Source organism: Pezoporus flaviventris, unplaced genomic scaffold, assembly GCF_033815535.1.
Source record: "Pezoporus flaviventris isolate CSIRO_AGI_PZ_B2104156 unplaced genomic scaffold, CSIRO_AGI_Pfla_v1 ptg000045l, whole genome shotgun sequence".
In the NCBI taxonomy this organism is placed as follows: Eukaryota; Metazoa; Chordata; class Aves; order Psittaciformes; family Psittacidae; genus Pezoporus; species Pezoporus flaviventris.
The window spans coordinates 31,708,614-31,724,522 of NW_026892593.1; the positions used below are offsets into that span (position 1 = coordinate 31,708,614).

General features: G+C 42.9%; 1 protein-coding gene across 2 annotated transcripts in view; it reads left to right on the forward strand.

Moving 5' to 3' along the window:
* MSRB3 (methionine sulfoxide reductase B3) overlaps positions 1-15,909 on the forward strand; it is an 84,263-nt gene that overhangs the window by 11,605 nt on the left and 56,749 nt on the right. For both annotated transcript variants that reach the window (XM_061467839.1, XM_061467838.1), the window contains exon 2: positions 8,641-8,767. In XM_061467839.1, the coding sequence (XP_061323823.1) occupies positions 8,692-8,767 (76 nt within the window). In that variant the 5' untranslated portion in view covers positions 8,641-8,691. The remainder of the gene's footprint in view (positions 1-8,640; positions 8,768-15,909) is intronic.

Sequence of the window (15,909 nt, forward strand, 5' to 3'; positions counted from 1 at the left end):
AGCACTGTGTAGCACAACGTAAAAGAACTCCCATTCCAGATGATGTACTTAGAATTTGTCTATTTTTCTTTGAGAAGTAAAAACTAATGGAAAGTTGTTTCAGAAAAGCAGAACAGAAATTCTTTTGAAGGGCTTATGTTCACTGCTAAAAGATAAAGTTGTATTTCACCTTTTGGTAAAGGATGTGTGGGGTTTGTCCCAAATGGAAAACTGAATAGAAAGCTTGTTAGCTCCACTCTGTTGGTAAGCTTGAAAAGGTAAATACTGATGAAGAGTATCAGATTGACCTGATGGTAAAAATAAGCATCATGTCTTCAGTGCTAGAGAACCTCTTATATAGATCTATCCACTTAAGCTTTGTTTTTTCTTTTAGTTCTGAAAATGAATACTTTACTGGGGAGGAATGCAAAAAGCTTTCGGGCTGGCTGGTAGGAATTGTTAAATTAAGAGGTTACTTCCAGAACACTTTTATCTCCTCATCTGAGCACCAGAAGCAATTAAATCATTACCACTGCGCTAGAGAGGACTGCCTGGAATGGAAAAGATTAGATATTTTTAAGATGTTGAAAGGATTGTGATTCTCAGAAAAGACCCATTTAAGAGTAGTTTATGACTGCTGTAGTTATAAACTCACTGCCGTAAAAGGAATGTGCTGTGTGTTGGCAGACTACCAAGTCAGGGAAAATGAAAGTGCAGCTCAGCGCTATTTTAGTGCATCAGATCTGGGAGGAGCAGGAATGGACAGGGGAAAATCCCATCTGACCTATATTTGCTCTCCTCTGGGAAGTATTGCCAGTCATAACTACTGGGAAACTGTCTGCAAACGGCAAATGTGTGAGCACTTGCAAGGCTCAGAGACCTGCTGGTTTCTGCCCTTAGCCAAGAATCTCTTTCATCCCAGGCTTGGGGACACCTCACTTGTCTAGTCTCTTCTCCTTTGGGGTCTCTCCACAGTTTGTATTGTCTCTGCAGTTCCACTTTGCTCTTGCCATTTCATGTTGCCCACAATGCTTGCAGTGTCTTGTCTCTACATTGATGAAATCTTCCATTTTACACCCCTCCCTAAAGACCAAACCGGAGTCCCTTGAGCAAGGACCCTCTTAATTTTTGTTACTTAAAAAACTAACTAACTCTCTCCTCCCCTTGTGCTCAGTGTAGCACGGGTGTCCTCATCATCCCCACTGTATAAGGCCATGTCCTTTGCTGCTCAGAGGGGACCAGTCCCACTGCTCTGCTGTGTGCAAATGTTAAGTAGTAAAACAAGGAGAATTCAGCCTCATGAGTCTCTCCTCTGTGGGAGCAGTTGCAGAACAGGGAGGCATTAACGTGCTTTCCCCCTTCTCGCTTTTCAGGAGGGTACAACCCACAAAATCCCCTTTGTTTTGATTGTCCTCTCACATCTCAGGCCTTTTCAGTTTGGGCCCTGGACACACCTCTGGGCTTTAGTTACACCAGCACACCAGTGTCTTTGTTCCCAAACTGGTCTTTCAGTAGCTGGAGACGGAAGCACTGCAATGGCCAGTTCAGCATACAAAGAGGAGTATTCCTGTAAGGGATTGTGAGCTTCCCATCTTTGGCAGCTGATGCTAGAGAGAACATCAGCTCAAATTCTGTGATTCCATGATAAATCAGTTATTAAATGAAAATTAAATATACTTCTTTGCTCAGATGTAGCATTTGTCTTTTATAAATAATTTTGCTGTCCTGGATAACCATTCTAATATAAATGCAAACTCACAGACATAAAGAGCCCTACCTCATTACTTAGCATATTTTTCTCCTCAACAACTAAAATCAGTAAAATTATCCTGAATTGTGTGAAGAGGTTTCAGACTCTGGTTTGTTTTCCAAGGTTTTAATGGTTCTTTTACTGGAGAGATAATCCTCCTTTGATGGAGAAGCAATGTCTGGGTAATAAAGCTGCAGCCTTTGCTGCACTCCTAAAAAGATCTCTGATTCACCTCAATGGGAAACTTAAATGCAGCCTGAGGATGGAATGTAGAGGGTGGTTAGTCCCTAAGGCTTGTCACCATGCATCACAGAGTGGAACCTGTGAGCAGGTGAGAATATACATTCCTACTACAGGGAGAGCAGTACTTCCATGCTGTCCGATACTTTCTCGTCTTCTTTTCCTGATTTCTATTTTTTTGTCTGATCTCAACCTTTAGACTTTTCTTCTTCCCATGTTCGTCCAGCTGTTAACATAATGAATAGAGAAAATACTGAGGCTTCCCAGCTAGAATGTGAAAGAGCTACATCAGTAATGTTAATAGAGTGGGCTTTATTACCCCATTTCACAGGAGAAAGAGGGCTGTGCTGTGGGCATGGTGAAGAAGCTGTAAGAGCAGGGGAGGACTTCCTTCACCCCTTGAGCATGAGCAGCCACAGTGTGTGCCACACTGAATCTGACAGTATCCTGAAGCCAGACTGGTACTGGAAACCCTCTTATTGTGCATTCTTTATTGCAGAAAGGTGTGTGGTTTAGGTTTCTATGATAAATACACTCAGATGCTATGGGAGGGGTTGAGAAAAAAAATCCAGCATAAGAGAATATGTAAAATTCAAGAAAGCCAAAGTGTTTTGAACTTCACTGTTCAGGCTTCTCTCTAAGGGTAGTGCTAACTTCAAGTTTAAAGCTTGACGTTTCCTGGTGTTCCACTCAAATATTATGAGGTATGGCAGTAATTACCTCTTTTATCAGGGCACAATGTAAACTTCCTCAAAGTAGACTGGGTTGCTACTCAGTTTGCACATTCCAGCACAAACAGCTAAGCAGAACATGCTTGACTTGAGAATGTTAAAAGTGATGTGGGAATTCAGGTCTAATACTTTTGATTTCTGTGGCTGTAACTGAGAAGCTACTACTGTATGAGGGGGGAAAAAGTAGATGCAGACAAGCATGCAAGTTAAATGCTGCAGTACTTTTGCAGACCTGTAAGGCTAACATAATTAGTTTCTTTTAGAACATTTTATGCCTCTTCAATAAGCTTTTGGGAAACTTGTATTTACAGATATCTAGGTTTTGCTGCATGTTGTTAGTGATTAGCTGTTAGTGATTCAAGTAGTTCACTCCCTCAGACAGTGGGCTGTTGCAAGGTATTTTAATAGCAGATCATGAACTTGTGAAGACACCTGGTTTGCATTATCAGTGGCTATATAAGCACATGAAAATCCACAGCCTAAAAACTTCTCTTTAAAAAGTGAATTTCCAAAGGTTTTGTCAGTTAGCTTTATGATTTTGTGCTGAATGTTTCAAATCCAGTACTATGCTTTGAGGCATGCAGTTGTCTAAAAATGTAATTATAAAGCACAAATGCATATTCACAGGGTGTGGGGTTTTTTTTTTTGAGGGCTGAAGATTGCCTCCTTGTTGATCCAGCAGGCTGCTGGGAGGTCAGGGCAGAAGGGATGGTTAGCCCAGGTTGTGAGGTGTTACTGCTTGAGAATACTATGTGCACTGCAGAGGGTGCTAGTCTTCTGAGATCTTGAATCAGAAGGGATAACTGGAACTCTTCCCATCTTTTGTCAATGAATAATAACTAGCAGTCCTTATCCCCTCGTGCTGAGCTCCAGTCTCCTGCCACAGCTGGCAGTTTGGTGATGGTTACTGCATCAGGCCCCGTTAAACTTCTTACAAGCTATTAAATAACTGCCTTTACCCCCACCTTAGCACACACCACAACAAACTTAAGACATTTATCACAAACAGTGAAGTCCCTAAAAACTGCCAAGTGCAGTGGAGAGAGCAGGAGAGACCAGTGGCTTTGGCGTTAGCAGAGAATGTGTTAAGGGAAAATGACTACAGAGTAAATAACTGTTTAGACACAGCAACCCATGACACACTGAAATAGTCGTTCGTGTGGTTCTCTCTAGGCTGCACTTTTTGTTCTGCAGCGTCTGGTGGTTGCTCTGTTCTGTCTGCTGAATCTGACTGGCAGCAGCTTTAGGTGAGCAAAACCCAAATAAAGTATCAAAAAAAGATCCAAAGTCTGGAATAAATGTTTATATTAAGTATTCCACTAAGCTTTATCGGTGAAACATTTGGTTACATTTTGATTTATGTCAAAGTGGATAAATAAATAAAACCTTTGCAAGACAACTGTTTGAGCTTGCGGCTGGACTGGAGGAACTTAACAAAACAAATATTGATTAAAATTAGACTGTTAATGTAACACTTGAGCACAGCAGACTCACAGGCCTTCACTGTCTTCTAACTTCTGGTTGTTTGGGTTTCTCCAGTGTGGCAATATTTTTTCTCTTTGCTTTTTCCAGTGACATAGAAATTCCTGACAAGAGCCTGGCTCTCTGGCTTGTGTGTACCTATCTCTAATTGTTTCCTGCCCTCCAAATGGGGCCACAGACTTGGGGGTGGGGGAGGGAAACTGGAAAAAATGTAGAAGCCTCACACTATTAAGGTCTCTTTATTGGGGCAAGGGAAAGAAAAGATTGTTCCCTTAAGAATCTGTGTGTGTGTGTGGTTAGTTATTTACTTGTGGAGGGCTAAAACTTCACGTTTTTCTTCTGAGAGCTGGGATTCTTATGTAATTTTAGGAATTCTGGACCTGAGTTGTCAGGAAAAACACTGACTATGGAAAAACTGAAACCAGTGTTATCAGCTCCTGAGTTTTCAGTTTTTCCCTTACAGCTCTTAAAAGCAAGGTGTGATAATATCAGACTTTAATCTCTCAAGTTATCCCTCCCCCAAAGAAATTTCTTTAGTTGCCGACAGAGATTGAGAAAACATGAGTAATTACAAAGTTCTTAATTTCCAAAGGATGAATGTGGCAGACCCCCCTGTGTTACGATTTAACAGATCATATTTATTTGGGGGCCGAACTTGTGATTTCTGAATGTTTTGCAATTGACAATATAGAAGCTCTTGAAAGCTGGCAACACTTTAACATACGCCAACATTAGGATGTTAGCATCCTAAAAGGAAGGCTTTCCTGGAGTTGTAGTGTGTATCATTGTAGCAAAAGGCTTCTGGAGCACACTTAATGACATAGTTACGGCTATATTTGTATGATCTATAATGATAGGATTTACAAGCTACCTCTGAGTATAGTGTCCAATTTAGGAGAGCTGGGCAGGTGAAAGATCCATGCTGGCCCACGTTGTGCTAGGTTAAAGAGCACAGTGTGGTGAAGGGGCTTCAAGAGGTCTGGTGACACTGCATGGCAACTGTGGAGGAGCCAGCAGTGTGCAGGGTGTTGCAGGCAGTGCACCAGTGGCATGTGTTTAAAAAAAACAACCAACAAAACCAAGTCTTAGGGTACTTAAAGGAGGCTACAAGGGATCTGTAGAGGGACTCTTTACAAGGGCATGTAGTGATAGGGCAAGGGGCAATGGCTTTAAGCTAGAAGAGAAAGGAGATTTCATTAGACATTAGGAAAAAATTCTTTACTATGAGGGTGGTGAGGCATTGGCACAGGGTGCCCAGAGAAGCTGTAGCTGCTCTATCCTTGGAAGTGTTCAAGGCCAGGTTGGACTGAGCTTTGAGCAACAAGTTCTAGAGGAAGGTGTCCCTGCCCATGGCAGGCGGGCTGGAACTGAATGATCTCTAAGGTCCCTTCCAATCCTAGCCATTCTGTGATTCTGTAAGTGACATCACCCCTTCCTTAGACTGTGAGTTTTGTTCTCACCTCTTCATGGAGCTTATCTCCTGCCACAGCAGGTGGCATGTTGCAGTGCTGTAATAAAGATGTGGGGGGTGACAGCTCTGCGTGGTGGGAGGGCAATGCTGCAGTAACCACTGTGGCTCAGGCATGTGACAGTCACATCAGCAGGTTGCTGTCTCCAGGCCACTGGTCCCGGTGCTGCTGACATGGAGTGCTGTGTGGCACGGTAGGTTCCTTGGGGCTGAGGCAGGTGCTTAACCTGGACAGCACAGAGGTTTAAACCACACACAATGATGTTTTCAGGATGGTGTTTTCTTCCCATGTTTCTTGTGCTCTGGCTGTTCCTGTTTAATGAATCTGAGATGCAAACCCAGTTCTTTAACCGGTTGAAGGCTATGGCCAAGCCTGCATCAGCTGCAGAAAGAGCAGTGGAAAGATCTTAACTATCACAAAACATTACCATCATTCTCCCTTGACTTGTCCTGGAGCTGGCAGGCAGGAAGCACATCCAAACCAAATGTGTTAATTGTGGTGAGTTTGACTTTGCTCTGCCCTTCACTGATGCTTTACAAGCAGCTCTTACCATGGTCCACAAGCTCCCCGCAGCAGGGGTTTGTTGGCCTGTACCTTGCACCAGGAGGTCCCCTCCTGCTTGAAACTACTGGGCACTGCTGTAATGTAGAGAGTAAATAGAAAGAGTGATCAAAACATCAGAAATAAAGGAATAAAATATGTTAACTGCAATAAAGCACTTTCATGAACACTCAGTTATATTTTATTGGGCTTTCAGGACTTATATATCCTCTGAGTCTTTATGAATACTCGAAACTAAATAGCAACATCTTGGTGAACGCTAAAATACTTGACATTTTCAAGAGGTCAGAATCTATTTTGTAATCCTCGGGAATTTCAGGTAATTTCCTTTAGGCTGTTTATACTTGAGGGAGTCGCGGTTCTGATGGAGGGGAGCGGGGAAGCGGTGCTGGGCTGGGAGCTTAGTCCCGGCCCATGGGGGATGTGCGAGGGGAAGGTGAGGCCATGTGCGCCTCACCTCTGCGCCACGCTCGTCAGGTGCCTGTGTCTGGGCAAGCCGCCAGCCTTCATACAAGTGAGTAGCTAGATCATACAGGCAGGGCCAGGGGGGACCCCGCCATGCAGGGACTGGTCTGGCCGTCAGCCCTTCGGCACGCTATCGGTGCTGCGGGTCTGAAACAGCCGCTTCAGAGCACCACACCGCTGGAGCCCCGCCTGGGCCGTGGCTCAGGGATAATGGCGGCCGGGCGGTGCCAGGCCGAAGCCGCCAGGCGGCGCCGCTGGGCGGGCCGGCGGAGGGAGCGCGGTGCCGCTGCGGACGGGACCCAGCGAGGCGGTGGGGAGGGCACGGAGCGGGGCCGGTCGCGGCGCGGTGCCCGCCTCGGTGCCCGCCGCCCGGGGGAGGGCGGCCGCAGGGCCCCGGCGCTTGTGGCGTGACTCCGCCAGGCCCCTGGTGTGTTATGTCCGGCAGTCTGCGCGGGAGGGGCTCTGGTCCGTTCTTTCTCTTTAAGCAGCTCTGCACTCACTCGTGACAATGATATGTTTATTCCTGAGTAATGGCTCTCCGGGACTGCCCGCCGTGCATCGCCCACTTTCCCCCCGCTTTGCCGCCGATCAGCAGCACGGAGATGTTTGGGTTTCGCAGCGAGTTTAGTTTGGATAAATCAGAGTTCAGGCATGTTAATACAAGCAGGTTTCCGTCAGATACGCTCCGGGCTGGTTCCGTAATAAGTACGGCTGGGCGCTGTGTGCTGCCGCATCAGGATGAGCTGTGGCCAGCTTCCCTGGGGCTGTGGAAGCCCAGGGCAGACCCCTGCTGTGGGCAGCGCTGGCCCCTGCTCTGAGCCATTGCTGGTTTGTGCCCTGGGCTGCTGCTGGACCCTGCTCTGGCCACTGCTGGAACCGTCTCTGGGCATTGGCAGGTCCCACATCCCGCGGCTCCTGTGCTGCCGCATGCAGAAACGGCACAGGGCAGCTGGGAGGAGACTGGGAATCACCCTGCTGCTCGTTATGCGCCTGGAGCCCAGTCCTCCGCCTTCCAGCATCTGTCAGAGCTTCAGTCCTGACTTCAGTGGGGGCTGGCTCTGCTCCCCAGTGTCACATAACCTTCTGATGTCACCTAACCTTCCGAAGCGAGCTGCAGCTATGAACGGGTGGGCTATAAGGCAGCTGCGTTTCCTCTTTCCCATCGCAGGGTAAATGAAACAATTGGTATTCATGCATTAAATCCTTCTAAAATAAAATCTCGCGGCTGCCATCTCTCTGTTTGCTATATTTAAACTGGCCGGAAGATTATTTAAATATATGTCATGGACAGTTTACAATGAGAATTATTTCCTGCCTTAAAAAAAAAAAAAAAAAAAAAAAAAACACCCAAAAAAGAAGCCGTGGGTTTAAGATATCTGGCAAGTTTATTACAATGAAATGTCACATTCTTCAAACAAGTCATCAAAAGAACAATTTTTAGCAATGACTGGTTTCCAGCATTCACCATTCAGAAATGTTGCAGAGTGTGATTTTGCTGTAAATAAAATAAATAGAAAAAGGCTGCATGTTTGATCTGCCCGGCACTTCTGGGTGTGCAAAGCAGGATTCTGGCTATCTAGCTGAGGTCCTGAGGTTTCCCCCGTAGTGCCTCTGCGCTTGTGACCACATAGGTTGCTACTCTGCCTTGCTTTTAATTGGGTGTTTCAAGCAGCCGTTGTGAATGCCCCTATAAAAATGCCCCCTTCCTCTCACTTGGTAGCATAGAAAGTTGTTTCATTGAATACTATGTAATACGTATCAAAATGTTGGGGGGTGTCACTGAAAATGGGCTAAACGTACTAAGAAAAATGCATTTAGAATTGTGCTTCCATGTGGTGGTCTCATAAAATTGTAAGCATTGTTTTTTTTCTGTGAATGTATCTTAACATTTTTGATGTTTTAATTTGTTCTCATCTTTTTTTTTCTTTTTTTTTTTTTTTTTTCTTTTTTCTTCCCTACTCAGCTCTTGCCCCTGTTCTTTGCCTCTGGTTTTGTTGGTGAGGATATCACAGTGATGTCTGCATTCAACCTGCTGCATTTGGTGACAAAGAGCCAGCCAGTGGCCCTGCGAGCCTGTGGGCTTCCCTCAGGTTGAATGGGTGCTGCTTGTGGTGTCATGCGTAACGAAGGCCCTCTTAGGAATGGTGTCTCTGCTGCAGGAAATGATGTGCTATGGGTTGCTCTGGTTTGTTTAAATTTGCCTTTGAACCACAAGTTTGATTGCTTGCTTTTTTTTTGTGAAAGTCACTGGATTGAGTGACTTTTCATGTCAGTGATTTTAGGATGCTTGGAAGTGCTGTCTGACTTCCTTGCCCAGCATATTCTCTCTTAAATTTTGGATGATTTTCCTCATTCTTGGGAAAAACAGTGAAATTAAGCTGAAAATAATTTATTAAATGCAGTTTATATTTTTTTTTAAGATGCACTGAAGAATTTAGCATATAGATTGCTATTAAATTACAGGGCTGAAAAATATTTTCCAAAATCTTTTGCATTATACCATAGTTTTACACTGCATGTGTCCTTTTTTACATTTTTATTCAAAGTCAAAATATGTTACACTGAAAATTATGTACAAAATGTGTAGAATTTAAAACTGAATTCTTTTATTCCTCTGACAGCATGTTCTTTAGTAACGTGACACTTTAAATAAATCAAGGGAAACATGCAGTTTAATGCCCAGATGCAGCTGCACTGTTCATGTAGGTCCAGGTTCTGCTATTAGGTCTGTGAATGACCTAATAGGACCTTATCCCAATGGACTGGTTAAACTATACCCTGCCATAGGACCCTATCTCCATGGACTGGTAAAACCATGAAAACCTTGAAGCTGTTTTGTGTTTCACTTAAACAGCAACAGCATCTCTGAAGTCTGCATAATAACGTCAGCATGCATGGTTCTGTGGGAGAAAATAAAAGCTGCGCTGAGTTAATTCTGAACGTTACTAGGAATTTTCTTGACACCCAAATAAAAAAGATACAATACTAGCTGATTAGTATTTGAAGAATCAAAAAAGAACAAGTCCTGAGTGTTTGAACTACACTCGCAACTGGTTCATAAGAATGCAAAATGTTACAAGCACTTTTTTCCCAGATCTGGACTTTGCAGCCATATGGAGGTGATGTTTTAAAGATCTTTTCAGTGATAAGACATCAGTTTTCAAGCTGATGGGTTTTCTAAAGCTGATTGCACTTTATTCGAATGAAATCTGAGTCCAATATTTGCAGCATTTGTGTTCTGTTTCCCCCCACATGTGCACAAAACTCCCATTAACCTAGATAGGAGATGCAAACACATATTGAGGAAGAGAGAGAATAGCTCACATTGTGTCAGCCTGACCTTGGTTTCCTGTTCTATTTGCTGCTGAGCCAGATTTAAAATCCTAAAAATACAGGGTAAGCAAATTTCCTTCATCCCCATTATGCACTTTTTGATGTGTGCTCATACTGCTGGTGTCTATCTTAAAATGGGGGCACTCAGTCTTCTGGCCTTTTTGTTCCTGCTCTGAAAAGGAAATATCAAAGTTGGTCAGCTAGAAACACAGGCCATGGGAGGTTTTGCTGTTGTGTACCTGTTTGCAAAGCACTACATTAGCTATTTTGTCAAACCATTTTTTCTGACATAATCCAGTAGTCATATTTTGGAATAAAAAGCTCATAACCCTATTGTTTATTCTTGTCCCTTTGATCCATAACTGTGCAAACATTAATAGATTGAGTGCCACTGACTGGCTGTGTTATATATATATATATATAAAACATATATGTATAATATCCCAAATTAGTCTGTTAATAGTGGAATAATACACATTTCTCACATATTTTAAGAGTAATCTAAATTCCCCAGATGCTTATAAATTGATGTAGGCTTGCTCTGCCTTTGGTTTTGTTTTTTGCATGTGGTGTATTGAGGGGGGTTGCAAGTAAATGGTATGTAGCATGTATCAAATTAAACATGGGAACGGGATCTAGAGGCAACATCTGCTTAAATGCCACGGTGCACTGGGACTTTAACTTTTGAATATGCAGAAAACACCCCGAGTTTTGTGACTTTTTTATAACATAATACTTTAAGTTAGTACTTTTCCCACCACCCTGTTCTGTGTGAATTGCAGCCCTGCAACTACACCACCATGCTACGTGCCCACTAAGTCTGGAACGGCGTGGATTTTGGTCGTTTTCTAATTCAGTGGCAAATTCCATATGCAAAGAGACTTTCTAACTTTCTGGAGCCCCCGCCAGCTTGGCATAGGAGAGCAAAGGTGTAAATTGGACTAAATAATTTTCCCCAAAGAGTTAAATGAATGAAATAATGTTAGGAAGTATCTTAGAATTGGGATGACCTCCTGTTTCTCCTTTAAAACACAATTTTGTAAGCATGTGCAAGTTACCCTGGATCAGTTGTGCTACTGAAGTGTTTTTACTTGCTCTTTCTCTGTTTGTATATTAGCACCAGGAGTGTGGATCTGTGCTTCCAAATTGTATTTGCATTTTTCGTTAATTTTTTTTTTTTTTTTTTTTAAAGTTAGGACTGAACATTTCAGTGTGTGCAGTTTGCCCGTGACTTTTTTGTAGCCAGCATGGTAAAGTCAGGGCATAAGCAGGCATTTCCCAGTAGATGGCACTAAGCATATGCTGTTTCGCACACCTAGCACTCTATGAAAAGCTTCCCGTTTAGGAGTCATTCATACATAAAGTAAACCCTGAGACCTTATGAACATTTACAGGTATTTAAAGAAAACCGTGAGCACTGGGGAAAATCACATCATTCTGTGCTCGTACACAGAGTACCTTCACACTGGTTCAAGGTTTCTTCATTGCCAGTGATAATTACAGCTCCATCGTGTCTGTCGTGTGATGTAGAAGTGTTGCTCCTTGAGTCCGCTTTATTAGAGCTGAATGCTCTAAATTTCTTTCGAAATGCAGGATGCACTCAGCACCTGCCAGGGTTTAGTTCACAGAAATTACATCTTAAAAAAAAACACCAAACCCAAAACCACAACAAAACCCCCCAAAACTTTTAATGTAAAAACTACTTCAGCTGCTTTAGCGCATACCAAGAAGTAACCGATACAAGTAATGATTACACAGATTCCATGTACATATGTTTTCTGTAGCAGACCACCAAGCTATAAAGTAAAAAGATAGCTTATTTTGCTTTGCTGTGTCTTTTAATTATCATGGGTTCTCCTTTCTTTAAAAAAATCCTTTATTTCTTTAACACTTTGAATATTGTGCTGCTTACATCACGATTTTTGCATGAGATAATTTGGCTTTTCCTCTCCTGTAGATCAAGAAAATTGCAGTGCTTGTAAAGTTAAGTAAAAAGTAATGATGAAGAAATTACAGGGTTAGACTTAGGGGGGTTTCTTCTGTGTGCAATAATAAAGTCCTAGATTATATTAAATTGTTGTGAAGTGTTTAATTACTGAAATAACTCCTAGTAGGAAACCATACTTTTCTAGCTTTAGATTAAACTACAATACATCTGTATGAAGATGGTGCTGGGCATATGGTGTAAGTCTTTATTAAGTAAATATCTGTGGTTTCTCATAACTTGTTTTATTAAGTCTTTGTTAATTCCAAATTTCAGTGTAATGCATTTTCATAAAATGGAAACAAATAGTGAGCAGACAATTACTGGGTCTCAAAATTGGATTTTTAGTAGTAATCTGTTAACATAAAGGATTGCTTTTAGGAGCGGATCTCGCAAGCAGTTACATACATGAGTTATTCATATGCATTTGTCCCTCTGAACTCTCAAACTGCTCATGTCAGTGAAATCATCTGTGTGTGCCGTGTTTGCCAGATCTGGTTTTAACAACGAAAAGTCTAGAAAATACTTTAGTCTGATGTGTTCAAAGTTCGGTAGTTGCTGTCAGACTTTGTGTGACTTAAGTATGTCCGAACGTTTCATATCGTATGTTTCTGTGTTCAGAGAGACAATTTCTGTAATGTATGTTATAACTCTCTCATAGCTTTCTGTATGGTGTATCACCAAAGATGTACTATTACAGATGCCTGTTCACGTGTCCTTAAAGAAAATAAAAGTAAGACTGATATGTTGTATAGCAAAACCCACCAGTATGGCTATGGTTAGATGCCTGTCAACGTTTTCATTATAAATCCCTATTTTCTGGGGTTTATATCTTGAACATAAAAATTTGCTCTGGGTTTAAATATGTCACACAAGGTCTCAGCTGGATGTACTTGTTCCTCAGAACTGGTTGGGGAGCGAAAACTAAAACTCATTTCTGTGAAGAGAAAGAAGAAAAAAAAAAGCAAATATCAACTTGGAAAAAAAAAGTCAATTTTAAATTTAAAATACAGTCTTACAAATGACCAAGCTTCCTGCCTCCCAGCAGTTGTGAGGAATTTGATAAATGCTTGAAAAGAGTCTTGGAAAAAAGCACTGTGCAAGCACAATAGTAAACAGCATGCGAAGCTGTTCGTGTGTCATTATTATATGTCTGTGTGTATGTCTGCCTTCTAGTCATATGATAGCAGAATGCCATATTATCATCATAGAGCATGACGTTATCATTTTTGCAATGGCTTGAAAATGGGTTTTAAAAATTACCTTTGTATATAGCTGCCTTAATGGGAGTGCATTCAATGTTAGTCTGTGTTTACATGTGTATTTTGTATTCAGTCTAGAAATGTTTCTTTTGTATTCAGTTTAGGTTGTCTTATTTGATACAGTTTAGAATGAAATTTATCATCTGTAGATACCTCATTGTGAGTGATGCTCTTATTGTGCCTGATGCTTGCAAAACGTGGGATTATAAGACCAGAAACTCTTTGTGAGTGTACCCTTTTTGCTTGTACCTTAGGGTTTGTTTCCTGGTTTTCTCCCTTAACTGTTGTTCTGGCAGTTTTGCAGTCTCCCTCAATAGACAGAAGGTGCTTGTCCCTGACACGTCTGAGTGGAGGCTCCTCTGTGACTCTGGCATTAGGTAGCACAGGGATGATGAGACCTTTCTTGTGCTTCCAGACCCAGCACAGAGCCAGTTTATTAATATGTTCCCTGATAGATTTCTTAAGGTTGTTTGCATTCCCTTCCTGCTCCCATAAAGGACCCACAACAAGCCAATTTTGCCCGTCTTGCAGGAATGTTTTAATTCTGGGAGCTCATAAATTTCCCATGTTCCATTCCTGTGCCCTCTGCAGCTCAGGCTGTGTTTTCTGCTTAGTTGGGTATGGAAAAGATGAATTTACAGCACTGTGTTCCTGTGTTTTAGTGTTTCCCATGAAAAGCTACTTTTTTAGTCACTGGACTGTCTGTTTATAACTGGAGGTCTAAGAAGTCCTTTAAGGGCTGCCTTCATTTTTTTCCCTTCAATTAAAAACAACCCCTGACTTTGTCCTTTCCGTGAGGAGTACATGGTGAAGATTGCAGAGAAGAATGTGATGTAAAGGAGAGATGACAGCACACAAAAAGGAAAATTTTCTATATTGCTAAGCTGAGGGAAAGCAAGCAAGAAAAGGTGCAAGATGGGAACGTGAACCCTAAAGGCGGTAAAAGTCAGTTGGGAAGTGATGGAGGAGATGATCCAGGGGGTCATTTAGGGGATGTGTGAACTTGAAATTTGGTGGCCCACTGAATAGGTCTAGAGTGTGGACTGAGAGTCAGGCACCAGAGACATGAACATTACCATAACTTAGCTGTTGTGTTAGCCATAGGTTGCTACGGCACAGATGGTGATTTTGGGGGGGAACGAGTGGAGAGGAATTAGTGTCCCAGGGAGGGCTAAGAACCAGAAAATGTTTGTTCTTAGTTATAAGCTAAACATGTGTGCCACCCCGTGATTTCCTTCCACGGCAGCTGTGTTGGGAAGGGTGCGTGTCTGGGGTGCGGAAGTGCCCCTGCTCCAGCTGGATGAGGGGTTACTGTGGGACAGGGGCTGCCTGCAGCCTTTGTCTGGTGCTGGCAGCTTGGTGCACAGCAGGTGAGAACTTCCTGCTCGATGCTCTGGCTCTGGTCAGGGAGTCCCAAGGAGAGCGGAGCAGTGAAGGACTCACCTGAGTCCTCTTAAAAGGCCGTTTGTAGGGCTTGACCCCATCTTCCTGACCCATTAAGCATGGCTGAATTTGACAGAAACATAGGGAAGTCTGAAAGGCCCACAAGGGAAAGAAGTTGGCAGTTACTCACTTTTTTGGCTGTTTCTTTACCTTTAGCCCTGAAGCAGGTTGAGAGAGGAGGGGGATACAAGTGTTTTCCATGGTGGTCATAGCAGAGCAGCTGCTGGCACACAGTGTGTTCCAGCTGTTCCTGTCCTCATGCTGGGCATGTCCCTCAGAGCTTGGAGATGTGGGATGAAAAGGCCACAGAGCAGGCTGTGCCTGCTTGAGGCTTCACGAAAAGGGTTCCTGAACAGCTGAAGGCAGACCAGGTTTTCCTCGGGGTTAGATTTGGACTGTTGTGGGGAATTGGAGGAGAAGAAAGACCTTCCCCCATCCTGCTCCTTTACTCCACCCTCATCCCAAGTATAGATTGCAGCACCTTGAGTCTTGAAACATAGTGCTCATTTCACAGGCCACTCACCACTGTTGTGGAGGGAGCAGCAGGAGGATTTAGCAACAGCCTGAATGCCACAATAAGCTACAAACCACTGTGGTAACTGCTGGCGAATGCTGACTTTTTAGTTGTTTCTGCTTCAGGGTTAAACCTTTATTAAAGCTGTGTGAATAAACTTATTTTGAGGGCTTTCTGAAATAATTTGAATGCAAAAGGTAGCATAAAGCACTCATTAAATTCAGCTTAATTCTGCTGTTAATAAAATGCCTTTCTGTGTGCTGTGCCCCTTTTTACTGATTTTGGACAGAAATCTATTGACCAGATACAGAGTGCTCAGCATCCCTGCCTTCCTTGCTTTTAATTTAAACAAATGTAGGGTCTGTGAAAGGTGCTAGGATCACATCAGCAAAACAAAAGTCTCTGTATCTATTAGAGAAGAGAGGAAGAGAAATCCATCATTATAAATGTTCCCCCCTCCGCTGCTGTACCAACAGATACTGATCTTGTCTTGCCTGGTTTGCATCCAAGAGTAAGGCAAGTAGGTCAGCTGCCCCGTGCATTCTATCTTTGGCCATCTCGGTGGAAAGGGTAACGAAAGTGGCAGTTTATTAACATAATGAGCATTTGCTCCACTTAATTAAAGGTGCTTCTATTGAACAAGCTCTGCTGAGCAGCCACATGCTGCCATCGCTATGGAACCAGGGAAGATGACAG